The sequence below is a fragment of the Bactrocera oleae genome, chromosome 3, assembly GCF_042242935.1.
Source record: "Bactrocera oleae isolate idBacOlea1 chromosome 3, idBacOlea1, whole genome shotgun sequence".
In the NCBI taxonomy this organism is placed as follows: Eukaryota; Metazoa; Arthropoda; class Insecta; order Diptera; family Tephritidae; genus Bactrocera; species Bactrocera oleae.
This window is the reverse complement of record NC_091537.1, coordinates 72371931-72398471: the sequence shown is the minus strand read 5'-3', so window position 1 is coordinate 72398471 and position 26541 is coordinate 72371931. Positions and strand designations below refer to the sequence as shown.

Sequence of the window (26541 nt, the reverse complement as noted above, 5' to 3'; positions counted from 1 at the left end):
AGGTATTAACAGAGTTTAAATTTGAAATAAACCAATTTATATACTTATGTACATATGTATATATACTTAGATTCATATATATGTACGTGCTTCGAACGTGTTGGAGTATTTTTAAATGTGTTTATTCACTGGTTAAATAGGTTGAAATTTTCAAAAATAAATTTGTTTATTAGAGTATTTCCAATTTTAAGGGTTAGAGCAACTCAATCAAAACAAATCTTTAATTTCAAGTGCTCAAGTGCATGTGAACACGTGTACATAGGAAACAAAATTCATTTAGGGAAAATCATCCTAAAAAAATATAAACACTATAATGCTATTTAAGATTCGTTTGGGAATTGAGTAAATTTTACTATATATACCTACGAGTAATGTGTTTATATGCATTGATATTCATTGTGTTTATATATAAATACTTACATACATACACAAATGATAATACAGAGCCTTACATATATACATACTTATATGTTCTTACTACATGGGCGGAAAAGTCTTTGGTCTGAACGAGAGATCGCACCAAACAAGGAATCTCTCTCCTTGTCTTAGAGTACTAACCTTAACTAGAGTATTGACATACATACTTAAAAGAATCATGACATTTCACCCAATCGTTCTCAAGTTATATGCCTCTAGATGACGGTACCTTTATTTAGCAGGCGTATTTTTGTTAGCAGGCGTAAAATAAAACTGAATCAGTTAATTAACTTCATTTGCTCTCTCTTGCAACCTGCAAGGATCAAAGCCGGGGAAATACTTTCTGGTGTTGACAAAAGTTTATATTAAGAAATCAAGCGAAAAGGTTCAACTTCATTGTTCGACGAAATCGTGAATGCTTACAATCGAATTTGGTATGATATTAACTTATTTTCAAGCAATTTTATAAATATATACCCTAAATAGAAACATATACGGAGTAGTCAGTCGGACGTTTCAAAATAGTAAATATCAGTTATATGGGGGCTAAGGCAAGCTTTCGCCCGATTTATCCATTTTAGGCACAAAGATACACTGTTAATTAAAAAACAGCCTTCTCAATTTGGTATGTGGTATAAAATCAATTGGAAGTTCGAAAATCTTTTATCTTTTATCTATTATCAAAAAAATATTTTCCCCAAGTTTCAATTATATATACAAAAGTCAGCCATAGGCTTTGCGGTCCACATATCCGGTATCTGGGGGCTGAAATACCTGAGATGGAATACCTTAAAGGAATTTTTCGTGAAAATTTATTTTTATTACTTAATTTGTATACTGGAAAGTTATTATGTTGTACTTGTATGAGAACTATGCGTGGTTACTGTCCGATTTCTCCTTTTTTTGATACTGTAACATGGGAATGTCAAAATAATCTTATATACCAAATTTGGTTGCCCCGATTACACCCATCTACATTACCAATCGTCTTACGGTACCAAGAAACATGTGTACTAAGTTTCATCAAGATATTTAAATTTTTGCTTGCATTTGCGCCTTCTCTATTTATTAACATTCTCTTGTCCAACCGAGCAGGCCACTGTAACAATGTTGTTATACTGTTGCAACATGTTGCTACAGAGAATAATAGTTTTGTTCACCTAACGGTTGTTTGTATCACCTAAAACTAATCGACTTAGATATAGGGTTATGTATATGTATACATATAAATGATCAGGATGACGAGACGAATTGAAATCCGGGTGACTGTATGTCCGTCCGTCAGACGGTCCGTGCAAACTGTAACTTCTGTAAAGATTATGATATCTTGATGAATCTTGGTATACGTGTTCCTTGGCAAAAAAGTAACGACGAGTTCGTAGATGGGTGTAATTCGACACAACAAATCACATTAAGGAAGTGCACCTGTGATTTGAAAATATTTAAAAAGTGGGCGTGACTCCGCCCGCAAATTAGTTTAATGTACATACATATATATCTTCCAAACCAATAAAGCTATATAATCTGAATTTACACAGAACAAATATTTTTATCTCTTCTTTCGATAGTGTGAAAATATAATATGTGAAATTGGATGATTTCCGTCCACTCCCCATATAACGGTTTTGTTAAAAGTGTGATAAATCAATAACTAAATACATATGTATGTACGTCAGAGACTTTAATTTTACATCCAGGATGGCACGAGAGGGCTTTATAGGAGCCGGTGTCAAAATTAGACGATGGGCATGGCACCGCCCACTTTTAGGTGAAATCACATATCTCGGAACCTGCTAGACCGATTTCCACCTAATTTGATGCATAACATTCTTCTAATATTCCTATATTACAGTATGTGTGTGTTCTTTCACATTCCAGTATACAAATAAAGCAACAATTAATATAACGGGATCGACCAATATTTGAGAATTACAATAAAAATTAGAGAGCGTGTCTAACAACAGTATATCTTTGTACCTAAAATGGATACAATTATGTGAAAACTTGACCTAGCCCCTATATAATTAATATTAGAAATTTCAAACATCCGACTGAGTTTATTCTATATCTTGTAGATTGGTGATGGTATGTGAGGCACCTTAAAGAAATTTATTAGTACGTGGGATGTTGATAGTACAGAAAAAACCGAGTAAAAATAGGCATTGATCGTTCACATAAATTTGTGATATTTACTCAGACCAGCTTGTATCCACAAATTCCGATCCTCTGGTTGACGTTTTCCACATCAACTTAATATCTACTTCTCTTCGGTTGAGTTGATATCATATACATATATACACTATGTTTTTATAATAACATTAAGTCTAAGTTAATGATCTTCAATATACGTAAGTCAAGAAGATACCAAATTTGATTGTAATTTATTCACGATTTCTTCGAATAGTGGATGCAACAGGGGTCGCACTGCCACATAACTCTTTCAGATATATTTTTATTAATCGAATTTATTTTAAAAACATTTAAATAAGTACGACTTTATGGGTGTTTATGTATATTTTTACGTCAATATTATTATATTACGTAATTAAGCCATAAGTTATCCGAATTTTTCGATTCAAATTAAGTAACATAATAATAGGATATAAATCCTATTCTGTGTATGGTGATATGCCATTGAAGTAGCGGCGAGCTCGCTCGGAGAGTGGGCTGAGTAAAAAATTAAGTTCAGACAAAAAGTTAAAAAATGTGGAAAACGGTTGGCCTCAAGGGCCATCCCTGCAACTTCCCTCTAATTTCATACGCTAACGTTCAAATTTCGCTTTTTTCACTGCTTTTGAGCTCTTCGAAATTTTTCGTTTTCGATATCTAGCAAGTAAATCAACCGATTTCGACCCGGTTTGCGGCAAACGATGTGTTTCTTCAAGGTTTAGAACTGATTAGTTTTTGGTGTCGATCGGTCGACGATTTTTCAAAATTTTTATTTTTGAGATTTCTCGAAATCTACTGGTCCGATTGGGTCCAAACTTACACGAAATTCAAGTGCAATGAAACCCTTTGAAATGCCGTTTAGTTTATTCAAATCGGTTGAGCAGTTTAATAGTTATAAGAGGGTCACATACATCCACACACACACACATACATCCACACATACATACAGACATACGGACATCATCGTAGAAATGTTCGGGGAAGCTTCCTCGACCCTCAGAACGTCGAGATCTGTTGAGAACTCGATTTTTGCAAAATGGGGTGAAACCAATATCTTCCCGATTTTTAGAAAATTTTCCATTTTCTTAGCGGGAAGTTAAAAAAACCAAATAACAACTTTGCCGACAAACAAATGTACATACGAGCTCGCATACATATTAACTTTACCTCTGATATTTACGCTGAGAATTGAGCCTATTCGCAAAGTTGACAAAATTTGTCGACAATCTCGCGACAATGTCGGCTATGTTGACACTTTTGTTAATTTTGCAGTGATTTGTTGTTGAAAAATTACCTATGTTGCTTTTGAAGTGATGCGATTACCGATTGGGCTGCATTTTCATTGCGTCCTATATAGATAAAATGAGCTATATCGAAAAACTAAGAAATAATGATAATAAGTAAACATATAAAAGTACCATAAAAGGGGGAATGATAGGATTTTCAGTGGCTGTTCAATTGTGAAATTGAATTTTTGGCTAATTTCTTCAATTTTATTAAAATCATTCAATTAATTTTATTTCAACTTAATTTTTGTCATTCTCTTGCGTTTTGCGAGAAATAATTTCATATAATAAATATAGTTTAAAACAAGTAAGGAAGGGCTAAGTTCGGATGTAACCGAACATTTTATACTCTCGTAAAGTCAAATGGTATACTCGTTTGAGATTTCTTTGTGGATTGGCTGATATTTTCGGTAGAAGGTCAACTATAGGCACTGGAGGCCACATATTTAGTACTTAGGGGCTTGAACAGTTTTGGTTCGATTTAGACAATTTTTGGTCACAAGGTGGCATACTTTAAACGTATTATTCACGCAAAGTTTTACCCCGATATAATCATTGTTGCTTGATATGCATAGTGGAAAGTGAAAGAATCAGATGGAATTGAAAATGATGTTATATGGGAAATAGGCGTGGTTGTAGTCCGATTTCCCCCATTTTCGCACTATAACATAGAAATATGAAAAGAACGTTATGTATGAATTTGGTTGAAATCGGTTAAGCAGATCCCAAGATATGGGGTTTCACCTAAAAGTGGGCTGTGCCACGCCCACTGTCCAATTTTGAACGCGGTTCCTATAAATTCATCTCATACCATCCCAGAGATAAAATTTAATGTCTCTGGCGTGTTTAGTGCTTGATTTATCGCGCTTTTAGTAGTTTTTAACAGTACCGTTATATGGGGAGTGGGCGGATTTGCCACCCGATTTCAACTATTTTCACACCGTCAATAGAAGTGCTAAAAACATTTGCTTCTAGTGAATTTTGTTATTATAGCATTAGCGGTTTAGGAGATATGCACATTAAACCTATTAGAGGCGGGATGCAGATGCCCCTCCCTAATGTGATCCTGTGTACCAAATAACAGTCTTGTATCTTAATGCGGAGCTTAGTTATGGCAATTTATTTGTTTTTGATTAATGGCGTTTTGTGGGCGTGGCAGTGGTCCGATTACGCCCATCTGCAATACCAACCGTCTCACGGTACCAAGAAACATGTCTACCAAGTTTCATAAAGATATCTCAATTTTTACTCAAGATACAGCTTGCACGGACGGACAGACGGACGGACGGACAGACAGTCACCCGGATTTCAACTCGTCTCTTCATCCTTTACATTTATATATACATAACCCTATATCTAACTCGATTAGTTTTAGGTGATACAAACAACCGTTAGGTGAACAAAACTATTATACTCTGTAGCAAAAGGTTGCGAGAGTATAATAACCAAAACAACACGCTTTTAAAGCACTTCGAACTAAAAAAATTAATAATAATTTCTTATATAAACTGGCAGTAATATTGACCGAAAAATACTAGTAATATTGTGCGAAAAGTGTGGTATGCTCGATATACGAAAAATTTGGCACAAGCCATCACCTAGCGTGGTGAATGTTCCTTCATGACGTGGTGTAATTTCATTTTCGAACTTATCTCATAATAATTTACATATTAGAACAGCTAACATTTGCACCTTCTCTATTCATTAACATTCTCTGATTCTAATGAAAGCATAAATTATATAAAACCAATTTATACCAATTAGTTTGTATATCTGCGAAACTTATGTCGTCACAATTTCAAAAGCACATTAGTGAAATGTTAATTAAGTAATACATAACAAAAACACACCGAAGGTTTGTCGTACGTTCGTCTCAAATAAAGGTTTTCTATTAATATAATATTAAATAATAATAATAATAATAGTACTAAACAAATAAGTAAACGGATATCAGTCTCAACCTAAACGCACCTTAACAGTAAACGTAAAGAACCGATTTCATATTACGCTGCATCTCCGCAAGCAATGTACATACATTTCTAGCCATCTGTCAAATATTGCCATTGAAGTTGGCAATGTTCTTTTGTGGGCATATGCTATCATGAAATAATCATTCTCGAAATGGCATCGCGTAGGTATGTTCGAGCTGATATAGCGCATGTTTGAGCTCTAGAACCGTGTAAATGTATTTGAAAGATTTGAAAAATCTACTTGTTCTACAAATGTATATTTTGAAAAAATAAGATTTTATATTCTAAGACTACTTAAATATTGTTGCCTAAAATTTATTTAATAATTGAATAATTAAGTGTGAGTAATGATATTTACATATGCTAACAATTATCATGAAAATTTATGTATGTATTTAATTGCTATTTTCCATGTGTTGTTAACATTTATGTTATGAGTATGACTTTGCTAAGTTGTAGTTTACGCAACAAAATAAATTGCTAAACATTAGTAATGTACATGGGCAATATTGCTAGCTATTCAGATTTTAGAAATCTTTCATTGCCTGTCGAGACACCCCTTCAATAAATATCGCAACACGAAAAATAACCGGATATATATACTAGAGAAAAGTAATCACAAAACAGAAACGACTAAGAAGTGAGCCATTTTATTAATCGTATACCAAAAGAATTTCTAATTGCGTTTCCTTTGTTAGGAAGACAAATCATTTATGCTAAATCGATTGCAGTGAAAACACAGAAAAATTGTTGGTGAATTTTAACGAAAGAAAACCCGAAATAGAAATATCACATGCATATGTAATTTTACTTTCCTGGTTATATACATATATTTGTTCCTGGTAATGTTGGTGTCAATATTATATGCAAAAATGAGTGATTCAGGTGACTTTGAACATTTATAGAAGAAGTGGAATCGGGAAGAAGGAAAGAGTGCTTATTTTTAATAGGTTTGAGTACTACATATTGGAAAATTTGTATACTAAATCTAAAAACAAATACCTGGTATCAATAGTATACAAACAAGATCCAGTGTACGCCATTTTGAATATTTTGACATTTTACTTGCTTGCGACTTGTTTGGTTTTCGTTCTGAACAATTGAACTCCTACAGTGCTGTTATTCAAATAATAAAATTATATAATACACCTCCGAAAAATATATGTGCGGATCGCTATATAAATAGAATAAAGACATTTTGTTGCCCAAGGTGTAATGTTTACTAAGCAGTGTGATCAAATTAAGTTGTATAACTCAAAAGTAAAGCGCGTTATAGTTAAAAAAAGAATAATTGTTCATCCATCTACGATGTTTAAGAACACAAACATATGTGGAAATCTGATAACGGCAATGATAGTATACCCAAAACAACAATTCAGAATCCGAATTGCTAGCCAACCGGCGAGAATAAGAGTTTGTGTTTAGATTGACCATTGCAAAGTATTTGCGTGAGTCTACAACATAATTAGGCCTATAAGTTATATGCATCGTTAATGTAAAAGATTTCAAAACGGGAAATAAATACGTAAAGCCTTCAGGATCAAAATAAATATACGGAATACGCTATAATTATAACTATTGCAACGGTCAAAATCATCATAACAGTTTTATTAACAAGTTGTGGGGATATTACTAATAGTTTTGCAAAATGAAGTTGTTGGAGAGTTCTCGCTTTGAAGCGATTAATAATGCATTATCTATACAAACTGGTGGGAGTACAATCTTTGGTCGTATTGAAAGCTATTCCTGCAAAATGGTAGCGGCTGATAAAGCTCTGTATAAAAGATTCACCGCTGATACACACGGTGTTGGACCACATGATCTACAAGCACTTTCACCACCACAAACTTTAGCTGACCTTTCACCAAACTTCCATCGCAACAATAGCCAGTCGGGGGACGAAGGAATAATCCTTTGCGATACTATATCTCGCAAGACTCTTTTCTACTTGATTGCTACATTGAATGCTTCATTTGAACCAGATTACGATTTTTCTGATGCCAAGGTAGGATTTATAACAAAAATTAGCATTTCAAAGACAAAAATATTTTAACTATTTCAAATTATATCTATATATATATATTCTTAACTGGGGAACCCCCTGTATCCGCCCATACACATTTTATCCCCGAATTCGTGGGACGGCATTCTAAAGCCCAACCAATATATATAATATTTATTTGTCAAAATATTCTGTTTTTCCATTACAGTCTCACGAATTTAGCAAAGAGCCTTCGCTACAGTGGGTGATGAATTCAGTTCATTCGAATTTATCGGCTTTAGCTGGAGACCAATATCAAGTTTTACGTCAACCCTTATGGACGGCTATAGATGATGAAATTAATTTATCTGATTGTGACATTTACAGCTATAATCCGGACTTGAGTTCAGATCCCTTTGGTGAACCCGGTTGTTTGTGGTCTTTTAATTATTTCTTTTATAATAAAAAGTTAAAACGCATCGTCTTCTTTACATGTCGTGCAGTAAAGTAAGTTATTTTACATCCTTTCGAAATCATAAAAATAAATTTTCTGTTTTTCAGTTCAATTTACGCCGGAGAAACATCTGATTTTTCCATGGAAGATGATGTTTATTAAGGACTATGCAAAATTCTCAAAAATTACGAGAACACAGTTCGAATTTTTCAATTAATAATCTTAACATTTAACTAACATAAATAGTTACAAAATGATTAATGGAAAACACTGCTTGTTAGTTGAATGTAATACTACAATTACTCCATTACTTACAATTATAAAGGATTTACAAGATAATAACTCGTGGGGACTATATGAACCGTAGGCGTATTCAGATCCTGCAAGGTTAAGAATAAATAGTGTATTTAACTGTATGTATCTTTTCAAGTATATTTATTGGCATAAAGGCAGGTGAGAGCTGCGATGTGAGAATTTGTGCCTCTAAATATACACGATGCCAATAGTTTAGTTTAAAACTTCGAATTTCAAACTTAAACATATTCAAGTATTTTACCAGGAAAAATACTTCATTTGAAAAATATCGGAGAATATTGATATTTTATGTAGTATTCAGTATTTGTACACTTTAAATGTTTGGATATGTTTATCCTTGAAGTTCGCACTCCATGCGTTAGCATTCAATAAACGATATGGTTATTGAAGGCAAATAAAATTTGCTATGGATTTTAAATGTATCGTTCTTTTAGTAATAAGATTATATTTGCTAGTATTACTCTATTAAAAAAACAGCATATTCGTTGAAACGTGCGTTTTAGCTCTTAAAATTTAATATTCAATTTGAACTCAAATAAATATGTAATACTAGTATGTAATGAAAAAATAAATAAAACGCAGATTTAAATTGCACGTTTGTGTCTTATTTATTACATGTTTCTTTATTTTGAGAATATTGTGTACACTTTTTCACAATTTCTTCGCTCTTATCCGATGAAGCCAATGATTGTAGATACAAATTGAATAAAGGATGGTTCTTATGTGCCAAGCAAAGCACTCCGTACTGGAATTAAATTATATGTATATGTAATGTTATAGTCTGTCCATTCTTTAAATTAACTAAGTTTGATATAAAATAACTTTAGTTTTAAACAAACTACTACAAACAATTCAACTATTTTTGAATGTTTTCATTAGATTACCTTTACACAAAGTGGGTACCATCTGGCATCTATACGTCCGCCACTCGGAGTAGTAACAGTGAGCACCTTTGCTAGGTTTTTAACATCCCGCTTTAGTAAACAAGTTCTTGCTAAAGACATCTTTGTGCAAATGTCTGCTGATCGCATTCCCCTTATGTTATTTTCTGAGCTACGATGAATAGCTTTCGCGCAAGAATTATTTCGGTCAGCCCATACTGTGTGTTGCGGATTATTTATCACTTCTAATGTTTTTTCAAACACACTTTTAGGAATTTTTATGACATTGTTCGTATTTTTATTCTGTTTGTTTATTTTTCCACTCTTTCTGGCTGATGCAGACATAATTCCGGCCATTTTAGTACAACTCAAAATATTTGGTCGCAATATCGCACTTGTTTACTGAATATTCAATAACAAATAAAAAGAAAAACAAAGATTGACATCAGGAACAAAGTGAAATGAAGAACAGAAATACAGGATGAATTGTATAAAAAAACTATTATTTAGTTTTTACGTTACAGAGTTTAAAGTAATACAAAGTGGTTAACATTACATAAAATATAAACTTTCTTTTTTTATGTAGAAAGAGTATTAAATTTAAAACCGCTTTCGTCATATTATTTTTCTGTTCCCTATGTGAATTGACCAAGATAACTATTTTAATTAAAAAAATTCAAACTGATCCCAAATTTAGTGTTGCGGCTTGTGTATTTCTATTGTAATACTAGAAACAGTCACCGACGTTCCGCCTTGTCGTACTTACCGCCCGGATTAAACGAAATTTGTCAAGTTTGCCCGTAGTGGCATCGTAGAAATCAATTGTTCTCTTTTGTTTTTATTTCACCAATGTTGCCATTGCTCACTTTGTATACATGATTTTGCACAAATTTGGCTTTTAGTTATAATTTTGATAATGTAAAAGCTCAAAACTAAAATCCAACTACTAAAAATGTATTCGACTGTGATTTTGAGTTAGTTTAAGAATATTTTAAAAGTATTCAAGTTTATTTTTTTATTACTACAAAATATCGAGACTGGCAATGCTGCGTTGCAAGAGAGCAATCAGCTCACTCGTTTCTACGGGGAAAATCCAACTTTCGCGGATATCCCACCGTACGGTTTGTAGAAGCGGTGGTGAGTGTTAATTTATATTGCGCTCTCATAAGATAGGTCGTATCAGCTGATTCGGTCTACGGTTTTGCGTCGGTGGCTGTTTCCAGCATAATGCAAGTTGCTTATGATAATTGGATTTTTAAATAGTCACTGTGTGTTTCATTCCACATATTCACATTGACATGAATAAAGAGATCAGCAGTAAACATTATAAGATGAAAACATTTGTTTGTCGATGGTGGAAAATATTTATTTTGTTATCATAAATCTTTTATTCCAATATTAAACAATAGCTAAAGGACGATAAGAAAAATATGTGATTGCGGAAGTTCACATTTGGTATAATACATTGTAAAATAATGAAGCGAAAAATTGTGTTTGATATGTAATTTTTGTATTCCAGCAAATGTATAATAAATAAAACAAAATGTCAAGAGATATCGATCAGGAAGTGTCCGATACTTTGAGTACTCTTTTGAGTTTCGATGAGGATAATTTTCTTAGTCAGGAGGAAGTTGAGGAGAATTTAAGGAACTGTCCAAACATTGAACATGTTTCATCTATGGAAAAAATATTTCAGAATTATAATGATCCAAATACCAGTGTTAGAATAAGTGATACTAATGATGATGAAGTTGGTGTCACCAATAATGTTTGTGAAAAGGAAATTTATTCGCTTACTGAAGACGTAGCTGCTGTGAATAAGGAAATTGTTTCGCAAACATTAAATGAGGAATTCACTGAGGAAGTAGTTACTTGTCTATCTAAATATCCCAATGATTTCCGAATTGAAGCTGTTCATGAATCTAAGGAAATTGGTAAAGACAATTTACAAGCAACCAGTGTCATTGCTACAAAGGATGCATTAAAAAGTTCCATAATGCATCCCAACGACATTAAAATGGAATTTACATGCGAAACCGAACAGATTTCAGAAGAACAAATTGGTGATTATTATATAGAAGAACAGTACAAAGATGATATAAATTTAAATTGTGCTGCACCAGAGGTAGAAATAGGTAGTGTAAATGAGATTACTGATAAAAATGATAACGATAGCAACAATCCATGCAACGAGATACTCGACAACGTAATCCTGGGGCAGAGCTCACATTACACTGCCACTGAAGAATTCAATGTTGATAATGACCGCGACATTTCACATATAATGAACGATCATAATTACACTTCTCAAAGACAATTAAATAATGGCGATAGTTTGCGCAAACTTTTGTTCAATCATATTTTTAGTAGAAAGGCTTCCTCCTCTACTGCCGTAAATCTTGTCAATGATTTTGTAGACAGAACTTTAGAAAGTATTAATACATTTAGTACACAAGAAGATAAAGATAATAAGATTTCAAAGGGTGATACATTAAACTTAATAGATATTTTTGTCGATGGAAAATCTTCAAAAAGCGCAATATTTGATGAGGGTTTGAAATCTTTAGCTCATAAAAATACTATTGAGTCAATGGAAACAGATGAAACTAGTACGAAAAATACACGATTTGATGATGAAACCGATTCAACTGCTTTGTCTAAAACAATAGCTTATAGTAATGAAAATATAACTATGAGTATATCCTCTATACCTTCGCCACTAGAAATTTGTTCAGAACCGTTAGAACATGCCATGCATGGTGATTGTTCACAGAAATCAAGTACTATTACAGATAATGAGTCAAAAAATAAAATTTGTTTTGATAACTTCCATAAAAACAGTCAACGTAACACAACAAATAATGAAACATTACAAAATTTGGAATCGAAAATGGAGGCTGAATTAAAAATTTACTCAGTTGGATCGCCGTCAGAAAAAAATTGTTTGAAAACATTGAATAACATAAAAAGCGAAAGCAATGTGGAAAAGAAAAATACTGTAGCACCTATGAAGCAGATATTGGAAAACACCACAGATCAAATGCGGTTCGCAAAGCCGGCATTATTTTGTGCTGGTTTGGAAAAATTTAATAATCGTTATGCTGAAAATGATGACGTAGATATTGATACCACCACTGAGGAATTTGCTGTTAACGAAAAATCGCCAAAGCAATCGACTACGGATGCCAGCACAACCACAAATGAAGTTAATAAATTACCAACTGAAAGTAAGGAAAATGACAATATCGATTTCAAAACGATTAATATTGCATCCGTACCGTCACCAGTAGAGAATTGTTCGGAACCAATGGAACACTCAACTTTCGATGAAGCATTCGATATTAATTGTAATGAAAAACTGACTGTTATTCATCATTTAGAGACACTGAAGTCGTTTGCTAAAGCTTTGCAAAACGATTGTGACACTTTTACTTCGTCTACAACAACAATCGAAAATAAGCTTCAAAAATATTTACAGGAACAATTCGAAATATTTAAAAGAATAGTAAAGTCCTCTGCTGCCGTTCGTTGTGAGGACAAGTCGATACAGACAGACAGTAGATTATCTAAAAATAAATTACGCAAACTTAATCAAAGCAATAAGCAAATTTTATTAGATGCTACGGACTCAGACAGTTCAAGTGATTCCAGTCAGACGGAAGCTTTGATGAAATTACCAGGAAATAGATTTCGCACAAAATGCTCAACAAAAAGTTCGGAAGTAAGTGCGGCAACGCAAATGCTTAGTGCGCATAAAAAAGAAAGCATTGCAGCTGAATATGACGATGGTGTACCTTTGGCGGAGTATACGCAATCTGAAATATTCGAAACTGAAACATTTTGCAATGAGAGTTTCACTAACATTCGAAATGTAAATAAAAAAAATAACTTAAGTGATAGCGATGAAAGCGACGAACGAGATACTTGGCAACGTAAGAAGAGTAGCACGGATGCAACTTCGGTGCGAAATGGTGCACAAAATGAAAGCGACAAAGAAAATTCAGCGGGAAAAACTTTGAGCAGTAAGAATTCTCAAAATGATGGGGACAAGGAAATTGAACGGTAACAATTAACTGTGAAATTATATTGCTGCTTTAATTAAAGTGTATTTAATTATTTGAAAACTTAGGTTGATTAATTTGAATGGCCTGATAAAGCGAACAAATCTTGGAGCACCAAAATCAGCAGACTTAAATGAAAAAGTTAAAACAAAATCAACTACCAGTAAAAACAAAGATATAGCTGATGATTACATTGATGACGAAATTCAGACAGAAATATTTTCCGACGCGAGCATAAGTGAAGTAAGTAATTTTTTGATAAATAAGGTTAAGGTTTTTTAACTTTGATTGCACCGAAGCTATAATACCCTTCACAAATAAAAAAGCATCCATACAAGAACTTAATTTTGGCAGTTTATATGGCAGTTATACCTATGCTACAGGGGTCCGATCTGAATAATTAGTTCGAAAATTAAATCGTTGCCTTGATCATGCCAAATTTCGGGAAAATCTGTCGTCAAAAAAAAAGTTTTCCATAAAAAAATTGATTTTGATCAGTCAGTTTGTATGGCAGCTATGTATGTATATGCTATAGTGATCCGATTGGTATAATTTGTTCGACGATTTTATCGTTGCCCTGAAGATATCTTTTCAAATAAAAGAGCTTTTTATACAAGAATTTAATTTTAATTGTTCACTTTGTATGGCTGGTCCGACAAATGAGCAAGTTCTTGGGGAGAAAAGGTCGTGTGCAAAATTTCAGATCAATATCTAAACACTGAGCGACTACTTCGCGTATATACAGACAGACAGACGGACATAGATAAATCGACTCAGCTCGTCACGCTGATTATATATATATATATTTTTTATATGGGCTCTGATTGTTACAAACATAATATACCCCTTATTATAATTTCGTGTAACACTGCCTGACACACTTCTTTTTGTATATGTTTGTTTCCGAAGAGTGAGGAAGAGATTATAACGGAAAAACAGTTTTTGAAGCGATGTAATGAGAATGTAAAGCAACAATTGCTCAGTGAATCGGATAGCGATACGTCCGAATCGGATGCCAGTGATAATATAGAGGAGATACTATCTAGCAATGAAGGTAGTAGCTCACCTTTAGTTGAGAGATTTCTGAAGAACTTCAATGTCAATGAAAGCGACGAAGAGACTGAAGTATATGATAAAACGGTGGATACGAAAACACCCGCAGGACAGGAAACTGCTGATGCTAAAAATACAATAATTGATAAAAACAAGACGAATTCATCGGAAAATTCTGACTGCGAAGTACTCGATGAAATGGTGGCGTCTACACAAAAACAAAGTAAACCAAAATCCTTGGAAAAAATGCTATCAGTTGTTGAGAAGAGAAAGAAAATGAATCGACTTTGTGACTCGATAAGTCTTAGTTCGGAAAGTGAAACGTCTGATGTGGAAGCAGTAGATGAGTCTAAATCACGCATAAAACCAATGTTACGTCCGGAGCAGTTAGCAACGGTAACACGTGAAGCACAACGCAACGAAACTGAACGTATACGACGTTTGGAGAGAAAACACAAAGTACTGGCAAAATTACTAAAGGAGCGACCCGATGTACAAGGCGACAACAATTTAATTTTAGATTACAATGATGAAACGAAAACCTTTATTAAAGTACATCCGGATATAGTGAAATATTTGAAACAGCATCAGCGTGACGGTGTGAAATTTATGTACGATTCATGTTATGGCGGTGTTGAGGCGCTTAAAAAAAGCTCTGGCTCTGGTTGTATTTTAGCGCATTGCATGGGTTTGGGAAAAACATTACAGGTAAAGTGTTAATACTAGAAATCGCTGTAATAATAAATAAATAAAATTATGCAACTAATTTTACGTTACAGCTGATTGCGTTACTGCATACAGCTATTTCATATAAGGAATTGAAGACATGTAAAGTACTTGTATTATGCCCTAAAAGCACAGTCATGAATTGGGCCGATGAAATTGATCGCTGGCTGGGCCCATTAAAACCGAAATATTATACATTTCATGATACGTCGTAAGTAAAATTCAACATTACTCTAGAATTTCCAGTTTAATATTATTTATTTATTCACTTATTTTCCAAAATTTTTACAGTGACATCAACGATAAAATCCAAATACTGAAAGATTGGTCTCAGGCAACTCCGAATGCAGCCGGTATATTGCTAATTGGCTACGAGGCTTTTAGAACACTGGTTTTCTATCATTCGTATAAGAATCGCAGTATTGCTCAGTCACGCTTGGAAAGCATACGCAACGATGTCGACAAATATTTGTTAAGTCCAGGTATTTCCGTTTTTTCGATTTTCGATTGTTTTGAAGTAAGTTAATAATTGATATTTATAATAAAATAATCTAATTCAAGGCGCCGATTTAGTGGTTTGCGATGAAGGTCACATTATTAAAAATAGCAAATCAGCAATCAGTTTGGCTGTGTCACAAATTAAAACCCAAAAGCGAATCGTTTTAACGGGCACACCCATACAGAACAATTTAAAAGAGTGTAAGTATAAAATAAAGAATTTTGTGCACGGTGGGGATTTAATGTATAATATGCTGACAATTTCTAACTTAAAATTTTACTTAAAATTCTAAAGTAACATTTGAAAAATTATTTTTTTTTACAAATCAACAAAACAATTTTTTAATTACAAAATATATATTTTTTTTTAATTCTAACGTACAAGTAGTATTTAAAATTTAGAAAAAATTGATGGTTTTTAAATTCTAACGTAATATTTAAAAACTAGTAATTTATTTTTTACAAAAACTTTTGTATTTACTTTATTTTTTTTTACAAAAACAAACCGAAACTTTCACCTTTTTAAAATAAATATAAACTTTTTTAAACTTTGAAAGGGGTGTATTAAGCTTGCCAGAATGTTTGTATATACGCGAACTAGTCCCTCACTTTTTTATCTACACTATATCGATATGAAATTTTCCACTTCTCACCACAAGAAGCAGCTCATTTTTCAAAATCGCCGAAATCCGACTCATCGAAATCAAGTTCTTGTTTGGAAAACTTTCTTATTTGATAAGATGTCTTCACGAAATTTGACAAAAATTATTTTCCGAAAAAGTTGCTCATGTCGAAGCACTGCAGCATTTAGTTGCCATACAAACTGACCGATCCAAAACATTTTCTAGTATGGCCTTTTATATTTGACAATATATCTTCACGAAATTAGGCATAGATTATGGTTCAAGCAACGCTACAATCCCCGACAAATGGTTCGGATCGGATTTAGCATATAGCTGCCGTTCAAGCTGACTGATCAAATCAGAATAAAGATGATATTAGTAATGTACATGTTCAGGATATGAAAGCTTCGGTTCAGCCAAAGTTAATGTTTTTCTTGTTTTTTACTAAAAAAACAGTCGTTTTTTAAATTTATTTGTTCAGAATAATTTGTAGTCCATGGTTAAAAACTGCGTATTTACAATATTGGCTTTTTTTATCTAATCAGCTCTTACGTCCTGCTTGTACAGGAATACATAGAATATATTTTCATACTTATTTCATAATTCATACTTAAATATTTCTACTACTCTACTTATAGATTACAGCATGGTGAATTTCATAAAACCACTATTTCTGGGTACTGAAAAAGAGTTCGCTAACCTATATGCCAATCCAATTAAAAATGGACAGCACAAGGATTCAAGTAAAAGAGACATACAAGTAATGAAACAACGGTCCTTTGTATTACATAAGAAACTTTCTAAGTTTGTGCAGGTGAGAGGAATGCACCAAAATTAATAGTCAATAATTGTTGTACATGTATTATGTAATATTATTTGTATGCTTTGTTACAGAGAAAAGAAGCTGAGCTCCTAAAAACCTTCTTGCCGCAAAAATACGAATACGTGCTGTTCGTGCCAATGACAAAAGTTCAGGTAAGCGTATACTGGTTTGCTGAATTTCGGTGTAATATTTTCAGCACTTTTCTTAAATAAAACGAATTTAATTGAAAACAAGCAAGAAAATACGTAAAAAAGTCCGGGAGTAACCGAACATTTACATACTCTTGCAAATTGGAAGTATCAAAGCTGGCTAAATACCTTTAGGTGTTGACACAACTTTATAAAATTTAGAAAAAATTTTAATTTATTTTTAAAAAAGAGTTCAACTTCATTTTTCGACGAAATCGTGAAAAAAAACAACCTGATTTGGTACTATATTAGGTTTAGTAGAAAGAAATCCATTATTTTTGCATGAAATTGAATGCTTTAATTATTACTTTTCCTATCCAGCCTTATTCAAATGATTCCAAACAGTTTTTGTGCAATGCTTAGGTGCTGGACAATCGTAATCGACGTTTGGACTCGGCGATTCCCATTATTTTATCGATTTTTTCCATAATTGGTCTTCCAGAGCTATTTACATTTTCAGCCGCCTGGCTTGCGTTTTCGCCCTTCCCTTTGCCAGTGTCCCTCTTTGACGCGAACTGAATCAACTTATCTTAACTGTCAGAAAACCTTTTTTTTTAGTACGCAATGTCATCTCTCTAACGCCATCTAGCCGAACCCGATCGGACTTATACAACGCGGGATACAGATAAATAACGCCATCTATTGGAAAAAAAATGGATTTCTACACCTAATACTAATTTATTTTGAAGGTCATAGATTCCCTTAGTCTTAGTACTATATTTTACTTCCCTTCTGCGAAAATTTTACTAAAATCATCCTCAAATGAGATATATGTGATGTAAACTCAACCGAAGAGGCTAAATTTAATATATGGAGTAAATACAGCCGGAGGTTTCAAATTCCTAAATATCAGTTATATGGGGGCTAAGGCAAGATTCGCCCGATTTGATTCATTTTAGGCGCAAAGATACACTGTTATTAGAAAAAGACGCTCTCTCAATTTCATTAAAATAACTCCCATATCTTCAATATACCACACAATTTTGACATAAGCCTTTATTATTATCAAAGAAACATATTGCCCGAACTTCAATAATATACATACCTCACAGTTGATCAGTTATGGTACGATTTTGACAATTTTAAGACTCGAGATGGCACACCACAAAGGAACTATTTGTGCAAAGTTTTATTCGAATATACTCATTATAATTATTCATAGAATTTAAAATTGTGCTATATGGGAAGTAGGTGTGGTTGTAGTCCGCTTGCGCCCATTTTCATTTATTATTATTTATTTTTACTGTCACCTGTTTGCCGATCAAAAAAATTCGTTCGGCGATTGCCCAAATAAAAAGTTTTCATTACAAACTTTCAGTTTGTATGGCAGTTATATGCTATAGTGGTCCGATCAAAGAAAATTGTTCGGCGATTGTATCGATGTCTTAGCCAATAGTCCATGTCAGTATTCGGGAATATATCTTGTCAAATAAAAAAGTTTTTCATACAAGAAGTTGATTTTGACCATGTCAAATGGCTTGAAATCTCGTTGAATAAAAATGTTTTCATACAAGGATTTATTTTGATCGATCAGTTTGTAAGGCAGCTGGTCCCTGTATCGGCGGTTCTGACAAATGCACAGGTGAGAAAAGAACATGTGTAAAATATCAGACGGGCATGGCTAAATCGACTCATCTCGTCACGCTGATCATTTATATATGTATATTCTTTATAAGGTCTCCGATGTTTCCTTCTGATTGTTTCAAACTTCATAAGTTTAGAGTATAATAAATGAAATCATCTACCATAAATACCAAAAAAATTTTACTCACATTTTACAATTGTTCAAATTTGGTTTTACAGACGGTGCTTTATGAACACAGTTTAGCTATAATTTCGAAAAAGGATGATAGAGGCAAAGGTTTGATCACAGATTACACATGTCTACGAAAGGTGAGTAAGTTTGGAGTTTAATTTACCTAAGTTTTCTCATTATTACAAGTTTTTATAGATTTGGACTCATCCAAAAGTCTTGGAGGACGCGTGGAAAAATGCGACAGCTGTGAGTAATGCAATAATCATTTAAAAAGTTTAAAACTTATATAAATTTAACTTTTAGCAAAAGCATAAAAAAGATCCGCGAAAAAATCAAGCTGTCAACTCAGATGACGATCAGCCTGACGATGTATACGACAGTCAAACTGGCGTTATATCTGTGACGAACGATTGGTGGCGTAGCTTACTTACAGAAAAAGATTTAGAAGCCATATTGCCTAGCAATAAGCTGCGCACAATGTTTGAAATACTACGCATGTGCGAAGAGAAGGGCGAGAAATGGCAAGTTGTCTGTCTTAAATTTTAAAACTATATGCGAATTTTTGTTTAAAATGTAACAAATACTTGCAGTTTGATATTTTCGGCTTTTGTAGCAGTATTAAATGTTGTGGAATACTTTTTCAAAAAAATGAATGACAAAGATCCAGATACCTTGAACGAATTAAGTATGTAATAAATATGATATGACATTATGACTATGTAAATATAAATGATATTCCAATTTTTTGATGTAGAAATGTCGCAAGGCTATCAAGTCAAAAACACATGGATACTCGGAAAAGATTACTATCGTTTAGATGGAAAAACGCCGAAGTTGATACGCCATGAAATGATTGAACAATTCAACTCGATGTCGAATAAACGAGCGCGCGTTTTCTTGATATCATCGAGGGCAGGTGGCCAAGGCATTAATTTAACTGGCGCTAATAGAGTGATCATACTCGATACATCATGGAATCCATCGAATGATCAGCAAAATATTTTTCGTGTATTTCGTTTGGGCCAAAAGAAAAATTGCTATATTTATCGGCTACTAGCGATGGTAAGGTTACATTTTTGTATGTCTACAAAAATATTGAATTTTAGCATTATGATTTTCTTTTTAATTTTCCCAGTATTTAATACTCTTCCACTATATATACAAAATTTTTCCATTAAACTGTTAAATTATTATATTTTTTTCAACTATACATAGGGTACAATGGAAGAAAAAGTATACTCGAGATCGGTAACAAAGCAGGCCATGAGTTTCAGAGTTGTAGACGAACAACAAATCGATCGACATTATAGCATGGCTGAGTTAACCGAATTATACAGGTGAACTGTAATTTTCATATAAATCGTGTACATGTATTTTAAACAATCAAATTCTCTCATTCTAGTTTAACACAGCCAGATTACGAAAATAGGCCAATGCCGGATTGCCCGCAAGATAGCATCCTAGCTAGTTTGCTGTTAAATTATCCTACGTTGGTGTATAAGTATCACGAACATGATAGTTTACTCGAAAATAAAGTGGAACAAGAATTAAGTGAACAAGAGAAACAAGATGCTTGGGCCGCATACGAAAGAGATCAGCAATTAAGTACTGGTATGTAAAAATTTATTTAATTTATTATTGTAGTTAAAAGTAAAGCTAATGTCTATATATTTTGCAGAAACTCGCGAATTGCCAAATCCGGATGAGTGAGTAATGAACAAGATTTTTGCACTAATATAAAGAGCTTTTTTTATTGTCCAATACATTGCAAAATTTGTCTTTTATAGCACAGTGGTATAGCCATAGAACTGGTTTTTGTAACATAAAACATTTTTTGTTTTTGTTGAATTTTTTATTCTTAATTATTAAAAAATTTAGCAAATATTTTCTATATTTTTATAAACATTAAATCAGCATGAGAAAACTTTGAAGAAAATTGTCGTCCCAAACGAAACCCAAATATTAAAGTTTCCTCGTAATCATTTAAAGTTTATAAAATAAAAAAATTATAAATATGTAAATATTACATCAGTTTATATATAAATACAAATTTAAATTTATATTTGACAGTCTGCAAAACAATCTCTCAGCACCAAAGTTTCCTTCGTATATGGGTTCTTTAAATGCTTTCAATGTAAGTGGTACTAATGATTTTTGAAAATTTATATATTTTCTTATTGTTTATATAAAATGATTTCACAAATGTCAGTTAATTAGTAAGAAGTTAGGTTAAGTTTAACGGTTTTTTGTTGCGCCTAAAACTAATCGAGATAGATATCGATATATGTTTATATAAATGATCAGGATGACGAGACGCGTTGAATTCCGAGTGACTGTCCGTCCATCCGTCTGTCCGTGCAAGCGATGACTTGAGTAAAAAAAATGTTTGATGAAACTTAGTATACATATTCCTTGACACGCAAATTGGACTACTGCCACGCAACCAAAACGCGTAAACGTAAAACTTTAAAGTGCCATAACTAAGCACTAAATTAAGACGGCAATTTCGTGTAGGAGAACGCAGTAGCAAGGGACACCTGCTGACTAAGAAATTGTTAAAAATGAAAAAAATTGGTCTATGGGCGTGGCACCGTCTACCTTTAGATGAAATCCTATATCGCAGGAACTACTACCGCTTTCAACCAAATTTGATGTGTAAGATTACCGAAACATTCCTATTAGATACTCTAGGAATGGGGAAATTGGATGACAACCACGGATATTACTAAAAAACAAACTTTTAAATTCCATCTGAATCTTTCACTTTTCAGTATATAAATCAAACATAAACGAATATATTGTTTTGAAAATATACATATGTAGGTATGTATGTTGCAAGAATTGCAATTAAAATATCCAAAAATAGCCTTTAAAATAAAAAAATGATCATCCAATATGCATAAAATCTTCTCAGAAACTCAGAAGAAATCACTTTCTAATAACAGTGGAACTTCTTGTCTTTAATGGAAATGACGATACTTTCCCTAGTTTGATATAAAGTTTTGCCAACACCTGAGGGTGTTTCCCAGGCTTTGATCCTTGTATGTTGCAAGAGTATGATATGTTCGGTTACACGCGAACTTAGCTCTGCCTTACTTATTTTCAATTTCAATATTTTGCAGAGGGAGTATGAATTTGCTCTTCACTGATATTTCAAGCTCTTTTTTGTAATTATAAAATACTAATTTTTTTCCACGACTAATACATACATTTAATAGATTTTTTTTACAAAAACTCGCATTACTTACCTAAAAGATTTTTATGACGTTTCTAACAAACGGATTGAAATTGTTAATTGATCAAAATATTTAACTCTAGTACATAACAGTCTGTCCTTCGCTTGGACTGATAAAGACAGTACTTTGTGAAATAAAAAATCCAAGCAATACTTGATTAAGTTTATTATGTATTTACTTTCGTCAATTTTAATTCGCCAATATACTAAATATTCCAAATAATCATTATGCCTCCCTGATTAATATTATTTATTTTCTTTTAGCAAATGTCGGCACTCTTCAATTATGGTAATTATTCGCCTGCGGCGCTTTCATCGTACTTGCCATATCTTTCGCATTTAGGAAATTACACTACCAATCAGCAATATTTGGAAATGCGAAAGAGAATAGCCGAGGGCACATTTGCCTATCCTGACATAAGTACTTCACTTGGCGCTGCAGCATTCGGCACACCATTCGCACAAAATCCACCGAAATCAATTGCCACGAATCCGCTCATACCCGACTTGAATATGCACAGCAATCCATTGCAAACCAATCCGCTCAGTGCGCTCGGCGATTTGAGTATGTTTGGCTTGGGTGCGGTTGGCAATCACATGTCACACAATGTAAACACACCAACATTACCGCCCAGGCAACATAACTCGCCTACCTACCCATCAACAACGCCGCCAACAGCGAGTAGTCTGCAGGCGAATTACGACTATCAAATGTATGAGAATAGTTTGAAAAGCCTAGTCAATTACAGGCATGACTTTTCGGGCAATGGCAATAAATCAAAGGGTGCTACTAACACACCCTTAAACCAGTTTCGTAATCCGCTCTATCCGTCGCCCACCAATCTTAGTTTTGACAAAAATGCTTTAACAAGCTTAAATAGTCCTTCGCCAAAGGCTATGGAGCCGCCAGCACATAAATCACAAACCGATAAAACAACACCAAAAACAGCAACAGATTTGTCGTTGTCCATTTCAGCTAAGAGTAATTTTTCGGTGGCAAATTCGAGCGGCGCTCGTAGCTCACCACTGCCGCAGGTTGCTTCCAAACGTAGTTTTCCCAGTGATGTGGCGCACACAACGCATGCAACGAACCTAATCGACGAACGTTTAACACCCAACCAAAAATCTGCGAAAGAAACGCAACAGCAACAACAAAGCGGCATGCCAACTTTGGCAAGTTTTCAAACATCTTTCAAAACCAGCAGTGCGCCCAGTGGCGCAAGTATTTTTACAAATAAAAATACAAGCGTTAAAATGCCAAGCGATAATAATATGAGCACGAATCCTGAAATGCAAATAATACCAACGACCAGCTCGCCTGGCTCCACGAGCATCCCAAAGCAATTTAGTGATATCTCACCAAGCATTTCACTAACTGCCGTTACAAACACCAATACCAGTAGCGCGCACAACAAGCCGACTTTCAATCAAATCAAGTTGCAAACGAAAAATCCCACCAACAATAAAGTGGCCTCAAGTGCTAACAACACAAGTGAATCGCCCACACCCACACTACCCTATACGGCGAGTAAATTTTTTGAAAACAACAAAAAATCCCTAAATCGTACCATATCGAAGCCCACAAATACAATGACCAAAACGAAGTTAACGCCAAACGCCGAGTCAATATTGAAATCCGCTGCAACGTCTACATCTGCGCAAAGCGCACACAATTCCTTTCAGCCGAGCGCAGCCGAACTTGCAGCGAAATTATTGACGATGAAAAATAAGAATATACTTCAACGCAAACCGCAAAGTGTGCAAATCCAACCAGTAAAATCGTCAACGCCAACAACAACAACTACACAAAACTCACTACCGACAACCCTTGCCACTGTCAAAGCTCTCAATGGTAATCCGAAAACGCCGCCAATTAAAACCAGCATGCAAACGTTGCAAAGTGATGCCCGCAAAGCAGCACTCGCTACGGACAAGCGTTTGCCCACACTCATTACACCAACACAATCTGCTACAAGCGTTCAAGTGCATAAAGCGCCCTTAGGTGCCAGTACACTTAAAATACAGCCCAGTTCTTCGAAGCAATCTTCCTTGTCGTCGTCGTCCAGTGATAACAAGTACATTCTGGAGACTTGTATTAATCAGAAAAAGTTTGTGATTGGGGCTCCAACAAAAGGGTATGTTGTTCACAGGGTTGAGATTTTTTATTTTAAAGAATTTTGGATTAAAAATTAGATTTTCAATTTCTAATTCCAATTTTTAATCCAAATTCCAATTTTTAATCCAAAATATTTAAGAATTTTGGAAAATTTTATTTTCAATTGCAAAGTTGTTATAAAAAATTTTTTAATTAATTTTTAATCCCAAAATCAATACTAAAATTTGATAAAATATAAATCGTTTGAATGTGTAAGTTTACCGATCACTGCTCTAGATTAGTGAAGATGCTGGCACTGTGCGAGTTCTAGTTCAAAGTGGTAGAACACGAAATACACAAGCGTAAAAAAATGCAAATTCAAAAACAATTTTTTTTAATTTTTATTATAAACTTGGGATTAACATTTTTTGTATTTTTCAATTCTGTATTTGGGATTAGAAATTTAAAAATTATTTTAATAATTACTTTTTTATTATAATTTTTAAAATAGGTAAAAAATTATTTAGATGTAAATTCTATTAATGCATTATTTGCAATCCTGGTTGTCCACTTAATTTTAAATTTACTTTAAGCAACTTTTATAAAATAATTGCACCAACGAATATTAATAGGATATTCGTACCATCCGGATTTCATACATGTCAACAGATGGATGCAAACCGTTCTACAACAGATTCTACAGATTTAGTTATGCAATAGTTGTTATAAGAAAAACAACTGTGAAGGGTTAATGGTAAAAAAAACTCCGATTGGGATACTAATTTGGGGTTTTTAAAGATGGAACGTTTTTGGAGCATGTTATTGTTATATTTAGTGACAGTGGGGGCTCAAATTGAAAAATGTGACTTTTTAAATGAAACAAATCTGTATTAAGACCACTTTAATAGAACAACTAGCAGAACGGTTCTAACTGTGGTTCTGCTCTGGGCAGAAAATGACATCCGAAACCAGTTTATTTTCTTTGGTGTCCCTCTGGTTCACTTCTGGAGTGAGGCCAGCTGTGATGCATTTTTTTTAATATATTAAAGCTGTACTGCAAGTAAGAAAGAGTCAGAGAAGTTGAAAGTGTATTGTTGAATTTGCATCAATCTCGTTTCCCTCACGTCATTGCTTAGCGTTTTGTTAAACCGAATTTATACTTCACCTGCAATTGAGCTCAAATTTTTGTTTAATAAAATGTATTAATAATTATTCTGCTTCTTCTTTTAATTACTAGTGGCGGCGGAACGACTGTCACCAGAGTGCAACAACAAGGAAAACGAAAAATGACAGAAATTATGTCCAAAGATATGGGTTCGAATGAATCGAAACGCTCAAAATAAAGAAGTTTGCAATATACAAATGAGTGAATTTTATATCTTAGTTTTTTATTACATAATAAGTATTTATTTGATTAGCTTAAATATTGAAGTTATGAATTTAAATAAATGTTTTTTATCACAAAAATTATAACGGTTAAGTTAATATATACTAATACGATCATTTTATTGAATGTAAATGATTTTTATGCAAAACAAAATATTTAAGTTTTATTTTATTGATAATTACTTAATTAAGAAATACTCTTAAATTATACTTGTCTGTAATAGTTAATTGGAAAAATAAAGTAAATATATATGTGTGTGTACATATGCTAAAGGATATACATATATAAAATAACTTTTATTTGTTGATCAAAAATCATACTCTTGTTTTTAAGCGGAATATGATATAACCCAATTGGCTTGTGTTGCGTCTTACAATAGTGTGTCATTTTATAGGACTTCAAATCGAGAAGAATGAAACTTATAAATAAAATGGTGGTATTCAATAAGATTGTATGAAATATAAGTTTGGGTGCCTCGTTTATGCGGAATTGTTGGAAACTACAAAATCGATGAGCTGGCTAGAAGGGATACGCTTGTCCCAATTACATCGGGTTGGAAACTAACTTGATCGCCTCTTGCGTTCCAGCGCTAGACCTTTAGATCAATCAGCTCCTGTAGGACA

At 33.4% G+C, this 26541-nt stretch overlaps 3 protein-coding genes across 3 annotated transcripts; 2 read left to right on the top strand and 1 right to left on the bottom strand.

Moving 5' to 3' along the window:
• The first annotated feature begins 6458 nt into the window (after nucleotides 1-6458).
• On the top strand, nucleotides 6459-9186 carry Maf1 (repressor of RNA polymerase III transcription Maf1). Its single transcript, XM_014235034.3, has 3 exons — nucleotides 6459-7847; nucleotides 8053-8330; nucleotides 8385-9186. The coding sequence occupies exons 1-3, from the start codon at nucleotides 7491-7493 to the stop codon at nucleotides 8437-8439; spliced, it is 690 nt and encodes a 229-aa protein (XP_014090509.1). The 5' UTR covers nucleotides 6459-7490; the 3' UTR covers nucleotides 8440-9186.
• Nucleotides 9176-9915, bottom strand: udd (under-developed). The gene is made up of 2 exons (XM_014235046.3): nucleotides 9477-9915; nucleotides 9176-9337 (listed from the first exon to the last, which is right to left on the bottom strand). The coding sequence occupies exons 1-2, from the start codon at nucleotides 9828-9830 to the stop codon at nucleotides 9197-9199; spliced, it is 495 nt and encodes a 164-aa protein (XP_014090521.1). The 5' UTR covers nucleotides 9831-9915; the 3' UTR covers nucleotides 9176-9196.
• Nucleotides 9916-10686: 771 nt separating this feature from the next.
• LOC106617202 (transcriptional regulator ATRX) lies at nucleotides 10687-26163 on the top strand. The gene is made up of 20 exons (XM_014234238.3): nucleotides 10687-10928; nucleotides 10993-13535; nucleotides 13603-13777; nucleotides 14444-15295; nucleotides 15367-15524; nucleotides 15605-15795; nucleotides 15875-16012; nucleotides 17073-17248; nucleotides 17329-17409; nucleotides 19249-19338; nucleotides 19397-19447; nucleotides 19505-19722; nucleotides 19792-19886; nucleotides 19956-20263; nucleotides 20417-20538; nucleotides 20604-20812; nucleotides 20880-20907; nucleotides 21272-21335; nucleotides 22701-24571; nucleotides 25769-26163. Exons 2-20 carry the CDS (start codon nucleotides 11017-11019, stop codon nucleotides 25872-25874), a joined length of 7452 nt encoding a protein of 2483 aa, XP_014089713.3. The 5' UTR covers nucleotides 10687-10928; nucleotides 10993-11016; the 3' UTR covers nucleotides 25875-26163.
• Nucleotides 26164-26541: the final 378 nt, after the last annotated feature.

What these genes read in the sequence shown, in the direction of transcription:
- Maf1 (XM_014235034.3), top strand. Translation starts at nt 7,491, where the DNA reads ATGAAGTTGTTGGAGAGTTCTCGCTTTGAAGCGATTAATAATGCATTA. An exon ending in ACGATTTTTCTGATGCCAAG is followed by an intron (nt 7,848 to 8,052) that starts GTAGGATTTATA and finishes TTTCCATTACAG; the next exon opens with TCTCACGAATTTAGCAAAGA. An exon ending in TTTACATGTCGTGCAGTAAA is followed by an intron (nt 8,331 to 8,384) that starts GTAAGTTATTTT and finishes TCTGTTTTTCAG; the next exon opens with TTCAATTTACGCCGGAGAAA.
- udd (XM_014235046.3), bottom strand. Translation starts at nt 9,830, where the DNA reads ATGGCCGGAATTATGTCTGCATCAGCCAGAAAGAGTGGAAAAATAAAC. An exon ending in GGTACCCACTTTGTGTAAAG is followed by an intron (nt 9,338 to 9,476) that starts GTAATCTAATGA and finishes ATTTAATTCCAG; the next exon opens with TACGGAGTGCTTTGCTTGGC.
- LOC106617202 (XM_014234238.3), top strand. Translation starts at nt 11,017, where the DNA reads ATGTCAAGAGATATCGATCAGGAAGTGTCCGATACTTTGAGTACTCTT. An exon ending in CCGACGCGAGCATAAGTGAA is followed by an intron (nt 13,778 to 14,443) that starts GTAAGTAATTTT and finishes TTGTTTCCGAAG; the next exon opens with AGTGAGGAAGAGATTATAAC. An exon ending in GAGTTAACCGAATTATACAG is followed by an intron (nt 20,539 to 20,603) that starts GTGAACTGTAAT and finishes CTCTCATTCTAG; the next exon opens with TTTAACACAGCCAGATTACG.